The sequence below is a fragment of the Pongo abelii genome, chromosome X (assembly GCF_028885655.2).
Source record: "Pongo abelii isolate AG06213 chromosome X, NHGRI_mPonAbe1-v2.0_pri, whole genome shotgun sequence".
Classification (NCBI taxonomy): Eukaryota; Metazoa; Chordata; class Mammalia; order Primates; family Hominidae; genus Pongo; species Pongo abelii.
In genome coordinates this window covers 38,355,767-38,364,697 of record NC_072008.2, presented here as the reverse complement: position 1 = coordinate 38,364,697, position 8,931 = coordinate 38,355,767, and the positions used below count along the sequence as shown (strand labels likewise).

The following is an 8,931-nucleotide window of genomic DNA, read 5'->3' as shown; positions in this document are numbered from 1 at the left end:
GTTTCCTTATCTGTTAATTGGGAGTTAGAAATGGTGGTTTCTAAAGATGCCTACAGTCTAATATTCTATGATGTTACATTAGTTTGTTTTCGCTTATTCCACAAATATTTTTTGGTTACCTACTGTGAGCTAAGGACTGGGATATAGCTGTAAAAAATATAAATATTGTCTCTGCCCTTCTGAATCTTACATTCTAGGGACATGGCAGGGAGGAAACAGAAACAGACATTAAAGGACTCATTACGTTAATAATTTATTATAATTGTGATGTGTGCACTGAAGGGGAAATAGAGGCAGGCTGCTGTGACCTAGTTCAGTAGAGAGTGATCAGGGAAGGTTTCCCTGAGGAGGTAACATTTTAGATCTGGATGACTAATGGGAATCAAGCTGAAGAAAAGATGGATCAAGAAGACTCCTGGCAAAGGCCATGAGGTGGGATAGAGCCTGACACAATTGATAAGTAGAAAAATGAATTCTGTGGCTGAAGAGAAGGGGAGGGGAGGCATGGCCTGGGAGAAACTGGCAGTGACCATCCTATGCAGGGCCATGAGCAGGAATTTATATTTTATTCTCAAGACAATGGGAGGGTTTTACAGATCGTTCTCGGGATGGACAGATAGATCAATAATGGTAAGCAAGTATAGTCAAATGTGAATGGCAGAGCTGAATTTGGGTGGTGGATATAAGAGTGTTCACTATAAAGTTCTTTCAGCTTTTCTGTATATTTGAACATTTTAAAATAACATGCTGAGACAAATCACTCTGGCCACAGTAAGAGGAATGGATTGAGGGAGGACAAAATTGGTGGCATAGACGGCAGCTAGGAGACTGCTGCAATAATCTTGGAAAAGGGTGATAGTGGCTTGGACTAGGATGGTGCCATGGAGACAGTGAGAATTGGACAGGCTCTAGAGATATTCAGGAGGCAGACTCAATATGATTTCCTGATTGATTTTTCCCTCAGGATAAGAAAGAGGCAGAAACCAAAGATCAATACCAGGTGTCTGGTGTACTGTTACTGGGTGGATGATGGTACCAGGTACAGAGATAGGGCACGCTGGTACAGGAAGACATGGGTGCAAGGGAGACTGTGAAATGAAGAGTACAGTTTTTAATATGTTGAGAACATGAAGTATCCTGGTGGAGATGTCATATAGGCAGTTAGATCTGGGTCTGGGGCTGACAGGAAGGGTCTGGGTTAGAGATGTGAGTTGGAAGTGAAAAGTGTATGAAACCTTGAGAGTACAGTACATAATAATGCCTGGAAGGCTGTATAAACTGAGGAGAAAAGAACTGAGCACTGAATAATCTAATTTTTAACAGTTTTGTAGAGAATGAGTAAAGACAAAGATGAAGCTGTGACTTGTGAAGCAGAAAATCAGGGTCATGTGATATTATACAAGGCCTTTATTGATGGGCTTTTGGGTTGTTTCCAATCTTTTTCAATAAATATCCTTGTATGTACTCATTTCTCATATATGCACCTATCTCTGTAAGAAAAATACTCAGAAGTGGCATGGTTGGGTAAGATTTATACCTCATTTTGAATTTCAAAGTGTTTATTTTTTGAAGGAAAAGATTGCTTAGAAAAGCCATTAAATATAGATAGCTTGGTTAATCATATTTAATGTGGTAGTGGGTTGGACTGGTTAAATAAATTTGGTACATCTCTATAATTTAATATCTTGTAGCCATAAAGAAGAATGAGACAGTCAATATTTTCTGATATGGAAGAGGAGAGAGGAAGACTTAACTTTTCACAATTTTGAACTATTTGAATTCTGTGCCATTCACATGCATTACCTATATTTAAAAATACTATTGTTCAATTCCCACCTATGAGTGAGAATATGCGGTGTTTGGTTTTTTGTTCTTGCGATAGTTTACTGAGAATGATGATTTCCAGTTTCCTCCATGTCCCTACAAAGGACATGAACTCATCATTTTTTATGGCTGCATAGTATTCCATGGTGTATATGTGCCACATTTTCTTAATCCAGTCTATCATTGTTGGACATTTGGGTTGGTTCCAAGTCTTTGCTATTGTGAATGATGCCGCAATAAACATACGTGTGCATGTGTCTTTATAGCAGCATGATTTATAGTCCTTTGGGTATATACCCAGTAATGGGATGGCTGGGTCGAATGGAATTTCTAGTTCTAGATCCCTGAGGAATCGCCACACTGACTTCCACAAGGGTTGAACTAGTTTACAGTCCCACCAACAGTGTAAAAGTGTTCCTATTTCTCCACATCCTCTCCAGCACCTGTTGAGAACACATGGACACAGGAAGGGGAACATCACACTTCGGGGACTGTTGTGGGGTGGGGGGAGGGGGGAGGGATAGCATTGGGAGATATACCTAATGCTAGATGACGAGTTGGTGGGTGCAGCGCACCAGCATGGCACATGTATACATATGTAACTTACCTGCACATTGCGCACATGTACCATAAAACCTAAAGTATAATAATAATAATAATAAAAGAAAAAAAGATAAAAAAAATAAAAAAATAAAAAAAAATAAAAATACTATTTGTTGTTCTAGACCATACTTTTGCCTTTTATTTCCAAGAGCAACACCAATAGGTTTCTGATAGATTTTTGCATACTTGAGTTTTGCATTATGGGAATACCTAGTTAGATGTTGGATTTTATGAAACCATGATACAGAGAGTTGCTCTACGTGTGGCAAAGACCTGAACACATAAAGTTCATGCTCTTCTTGAGTTCAAGTTATAAATTTTAAAATTTATTATTTTTTCATATTTATTATTAATGAATAAATCCACTTTGTTGTGTCTATTCCAGAGATGTTTCCAGACTTCACCATCACCACCCTCTTACCTCCCCTAAAAATGTAATTGAAGACAGAATGAGTCACATCAAGTCTGAAGACATTTTATTTTTCCTATGTGGGAAGCAATGATGATCTTACACTTTTTGTTTTCTGTTTTTAAGAAGAGCAGCACAAGGATATGTGCAGTTTTTTCTTTTAAGTACCTTGCTAAGCGACACTAGACTAATAACCATTTTCTAGAATTAGGTGACCTACTTCTGAATAAAATTGAAACTGGATTGCTTATTCCCTTACTAATAATAATACTAAATATATTCTTAAATCAGTTTTCAAAATTCAAGATGAAATCTAGAAATATGGAACAACTAGCAGGAATAAGCCTGAAGATGATTCTAGCTCTGTTACTACTAAAACCCAGTTTCTAAACTTTCGAGGATTTTATATGAACTCGCATGAAAAAATGAGCTCAGTTATGTTCATGCTCAAGTCATCAGACTCTGCTCCAAATTTCTTGACATACGCCCTTTTATCCACCTTAATAAACATAGCATTATGCCAAGGACTACAGTGAAAAAAGAACACTGGCCTAAGATTGATAGCCTGGATTTAAGTCCAGATTCAGTCACAGCCTCTATATGGCCTTGGGCAAGTTATCTCAGCTCTCTGAAATTCACATTTGGAATCTGCAAAATGAGCAACTGGGCCTGAGGTTCCTTCTAGCTTTAACTTTCTTTGCGTCTAAGTTTCGTAGCTCAAGCATCTGGAATTCCAGGTGAGAGAAGGTATGGTAGATTGAACTGTTGGCCCCAATTCTTCATCCCTTCCTGCATCCTCACTCTTGTCATGGCTTCACTGTGGGCAGTACATATTTCCCTGCCTCTTCATCTTGGCCATCTGACTTCCTTTGACCAATGAGATATCAGTAGACATGACACAACCAGGGGCTGAAAATGTACCCGAGCAGTGGGGCTTATCTTATTGCACTTCTGCCATCAAGATGCTCTGGCTATCCCTTTGGCTTAAAGAGGATGAGGCATAAGAAGCCAACCTAGAACTTCAGGTCTGTAGCAGGAAGCAGAGGTGCCATAGCCGATCTTCATAACTAAGAGAAAAAGGATTGTCATTTTAAGCCACTGACATTTGGTGTGTTTTTTCATTCGGCATTATTGTGACAATAGTTAACCACTGCAAAAGGAGATAAGAAAAACTCAGTGAAGGAGAAAACAAGGGGGAAGAGAGCAGATGGAGTCTTTGATTCTCTCCCATAACAGGGCAGAAGAGAAACAGAAGTAAAATAGCAGGTAGAGTACCTCCTTTTTCATTAAACTAGTCTCATCAGTGAACACAATGTGAAAAGGTATATCAATTGACCATTATGTCTCATTCCCTTTTAGTTAATGGCTTAGAACACTTTATGAAATAAATGTTTACAACAGAGCTCTCTTAGGTCATCAGTAGGGTGACCCTACATCCCAATTTTCCCAGGTCAATTCTAATCAACATCAATTGTTCTGATGTAGTTATTCAGCTCTCTTTGTTCTAAAAAATAAACTGATTTAGATGATAAATTCTATAGTAATCATAGAAAGCCCTGTCAATCCACCTTGAAATACTACTTGGTTAATCCACAAGTTTGCTGCAATAACAGGACAATCCCCTTGCTCAAGCAACCATCTCCACCATGCCTTCTTGAGATCATGCGGATTCCTAGGGTGAGTAAAAGTTGGCCAGTATCCTTTCTTCTAACTTTTCAAGTGATCTACCTTCTCAGTGGTCCTCTTTCTCTTCAAAGGATTTGAGGAAATCTAAAGTAACTTATAATTAGCAAATGGAGGCTTGTGCCATTTCTTTTATGGTATAAACCCTATAAGCCTTTGCACAATTTGCTTGTTGACAGGACAGAGTAGTACACTTTCTATCATCCAATCAAGAAGGCCTTGATTGGATGGAAATATATGTTTTTTAGGCACTCAACAAGACCCTGAATGTTCATACTACTGACATCTCTCCCCTCATGTCCCAACACTGTCAGGTGAGAAATGGTAGGGAAGCAGAATCCCAGGTCTCAGTTTGCTAATGGTAGGAGAAGACAGCCAGATAGGCCCTGGTGGCCTCATTCTTGGAGAACTGGTCCCTTTAGAGCCTACATTTTCCCATGCTGGAACGAAGCATGAGTACACCCTCAAAGGGAGTTCCCGGGTTGTTGGCCATCTTCTGCCAAAGGCGCTGCTCTTCCCCCTGAGAGTCCATCCAATCCACGTTCTTCCCATGGCTCACACCTGAAGAAGTGAAACGGGAAAATTATATGTCACACATGAAATGTTTTGCTCTCCTGCAGGGCATCTATCAACTTCTGAGCGGGCCTTTTGACCAGAGTACCTTTTACTGGCTTGTTCTCACTTAGTATATATAGTGAGTGGTGTTAGAATTGAATCAATCATTTGCAGCCTGCACTATTCTCTAATGCCTAGGCCATATGAGGCAAGTCAGGGTGGCCCTGGTGACTCACTTCCTCCCTACTTTAGCAGAGAGCTGGTTCATCTGGAATGTGCTAACATGACAGAAGAATGGGATGAATTTGGCTCTCTTTTTCTGACAAGGACACTTTTCTGACCTGGGGAGTTTTCCTTTTAGTGGTATAGATATTCTTGGCTCCCCTTAATCTATAAATAAGTAATTATCATAGTGATAGGACCTTCCTCAACAGAAATGTTTACCATGGTGTATGCTGATGGTCTCATCTATGTCTGGCTTAGGCTATGGGATAATGAGAGTTAGGGGGACTGCACGTGCTCTACTACTGTAATCCTTCTTCCAATTTACCCTGTTACAGTTGCATCTTGTGGCACCAGTGGTGGGTTTCCTTGATCTGTTTTTAACAACATTGGTGTTATTTTTATGAAAAAATGATTTCCTTTCAATTCAACCAGTATGAATAATAGCTGCAAGTGCTGGACAGAACTGAGAAGATGATGAGGTAATGTTGGTCTTGAAAGTCGCTCTCCTCCCATCAGAAGCCTGTGCTGTCTTGGTAATCATCTCCTGAGCAAAATCTGAAGCAAGGCCCAAGAAAGTACTTAAAATTCACTTAGACTAAGGTGTAAATGCTAGTCTATGAAAGGATTGAATATAAACATTATATCTTCCAATCTTCTAGCCTAAGGATACAAAGTTACTGTAGTTATATTTGTATTTTAACAATGAATAGATCCTTAGCTAAAGGAGTGAAGTATTTGTGGTAATTTCAGGATTTGGCTGAAACTATATATATACATCCACTGCACATCACATCTGCAAGAATAGCGCCCCCACCTGGCCCAGTCACAGACCATCCCTGTGGGTCCCCAAATCTCTCACCACTTCCAGAATTCAAACGAACTCCTCCCAGAAAGATGTTGCTGGAAAAGGCCTCCTTGTCCCAGATAGTAAGTTCTAGGCAAACATTCTTTATATCCTGGGGATGGATGCCACTGAACACGAATGTATGATTCCACTGAGGGTTAACACTCTTTTTTATTACGAGAGTTTTGTGCTTGGTGGCTTTGCTATCATCAGGGAGCAGGTAGCTGCAGGAGAAAAGACAATCAAACCATCAGTAAGACAGCAGACAGAAAATGTCAGCGTGTACACAAGTGTGATGTGTCTATTTGATTTTCCTTCCCAGGCTTCTATATGCTTAAATCTGGATTTATATAGTGGAAAGACTTATTATTTCTTTCAAGTGGGACATTAGTAAAATGCCCTCACTCTCCTTTCTAATCCTATTTTGGTCCTTCCTTCCATCTTGAAAAGAAAATACCTCCTGTAATAGACACTATTGAATGCCTTGCTTCACATCTTTTTGGCCTCCTTGGAGCTGACTTGCAGCCAGGTTGGGAAGTTCCTGATATACTTTCAGCTTCCCACCTCAAGTGCTTGTGTCTCTTGATACAAGGAATAAATTCCTCTAATTAAGGAATTTTTTTTGAGAACATATTCTTTATTGTATTAGGAAGATGAGTGGGTCTACAAGGGTAGTTATAAGAGGTAGAGCCAAAAACAGAAGACAAGCATAATAAGAAAGTAGCAAAAAAAAGTTAACAGCTGAGTTTCCAACTGCGGCTCTATTTACATTTTATATAATACTAAAGGAATTTATCTCATGTTGTGTTAGCTGGCTCAGCTTATGTGTAGGAAACTCTGGGATTACTTGGAATGTAATACCCCTGGGGCAACCTTTAACTGATGAGTTTGAGAAATTGGTGGATAATTTCCCCAGCTTCCCTGTCCCTCAAAGTGACAATCCTAAGGTATATTCCACAGAGTTCCTCACTGCTTCCTGAGTGGAATCAAGCTCCAGTTGCCCACAGTGGTAACCTGCCCATTAACATACGTTTTAATCAACTTCTCTTTCTTCCTTGTCTCATTTTCTCCACTTCCTCACTGGTGTTTCCTGAAATCTCTTTTCAAATAAAACGCCTGTATCCTAGGTTTTCTCGACTACGGTCAAAACACTGTATGAGGCTCTAGGTATGTGATAAAAATGGCTGTTTTCCCCCTTCAGGGAGCATACTTTAGAAAAGAAGAAATATGTACATATGGAATTAGTACATGGAACAAAAATGAAAAGTGCTACAAGCAAATGACTTTACAATAAAGAAGATACATTAAGTCACTTAAGATTTCATTTCATATACCAAGCAGAGACTGCTTATTATCTCCTAATATCCATTCTCTCCTTATATTCCTCTAAAACACTCTTGTGTTTTTATTTGAGCACAGTGTCGCCCAGAATAAAGACTACATTTCCCAACCTCCCTTGCAGCTAGAATAGCCATGTGACTGAGTTCTGGCCAATGGGATATAAGAAGTAGTGCTTATAAAACTACTTCTTACATCTGGAAAGTGTCCTGTCAGCTGGAATTTGTATGGGATAGCTGAAACAGGAGCAGCTATCCTAACCCATTAGGTGGATACCATAACGAGATGGAAAAATCCTGGGTCCCTGATAATCATGATGCTTCCATACCTGCCCTTGGGACCTTACCTTCAGTCTTTATTTACATGTAAGAGAGAATAAAACTTGTCTTGTTTAAGCCACTGTTCTTTTGGCTCACAGACCGACCTAATGTTAATGGATATATTTTATATTATTAAACTTTACAGAGGGTCTATTCTTGCTCCCTCACTGTCTTTTAAAAAAATCTCATGTCTTTTTAGAATCAGCCTAATATTTAAGCATTATTATACCCAGAACTTACTGGAAAGTTATTGGCTTTTGTTTTTCTTTCTAGAACAAAAATACTGTCTTTTATTATTTCTGCTTTATAAATTTTCCACAAGATAAAGTGAATACTGCTCCAGAAGATGTCAAGTACCATTGCAAGGTCACAATGTGGCCACGGGTTGGGAGCCATCTCCTCATTCCACCAGACAGTGAGCAGCAGAGGCTTAAACTGGATGGTAGGGCTAATGACACAAATTGTAACTGCAGTATCTAAAGAAAGCATTTCTTCTATGCTTAAATCTACTGCAAGAAAGAGTGAAGGGAAGATGTGCCAGGATTCAGGCATACACACTCACCAATGGGGAGGCCCCAGAACTGCTTCTCCCCACTACTGGCTTTACCAAAGTTAGAACATGTGGCTAGGCACAGTGGCTCATGCCTGTAATCCCAGCACTTTGGGAGGCCGAGGCAGGCGGATCACTTGAGGTCAGGAGTTCAAGACCAGCCTGGTCAACGTGGTGAAACCCTGCATCTACCAAAAATAAAAAAAAAAATAGCTGGGCATGGTGGCACATACCTGTAATCCCAGCTACTCAGGAGGCTGAGACATGAGAATCACTTGAACCTGGGAAGCGGAGGTTGCAGTGAGCTGAGATGGCACCACTGCACTCCAGCCTGGGCGACAGATTGAAACTCTGTCTCAAAACAAAAACAAAAACAAACAACAAAAACAACAACAACAACAAAGAACATGTGAGAGTGAGCTCAACCCATTTCCTTGTAGGAAAAAACACACTTTTCTAATACAGCATGAGAAGAGGAACAATACTGCCATCTGACTCAAAGAATGAACCTCATGGTCTGGCATCATGGGAATTTGTTTTACCTTATGTGCTTTACGGAGTTCCATGAGGGCAGGGATAA

The 8,931-nt window shown here is 39.8% G+C and overlaps 1 protein-coding gene across 15 annotated transcripts in view; it reads right to left on the bottom strand.

The window, feature by feature from the left end:
• Nucleotides 1-2,888: 2,888 nt before the first annotated feature.
• Nucleotides 2,889-8,931, bottom strand: part of SYTL5 (synaptotagmin like 5) — a 242,492-nt gene continuing 236,449 nt past the window's right edge. For all 15 annotated transcript variants that reach the window (XM_054544445.2, XM_054544453.2, XM_063721209.1 and 12 more), the window contains 2 exons: nucleotides 6,159-6,367; nucleotides 2,889-5,080 (listed from right to left, as the gene is read on the bottom strand). In XM_054544445.2, the coding sequence (XP_054400420.1) occupies nucleotides 4,938-5,080; nucleotides 6,159-6,367 (352 nt within the window). In that variant the 3' untranslated portion in view covers nucleotides 2,889-4,937. The remainder of the gene's footprint in view (nucleotides 5,081-6,158; nucleotides 6,368-8,931) is intronic.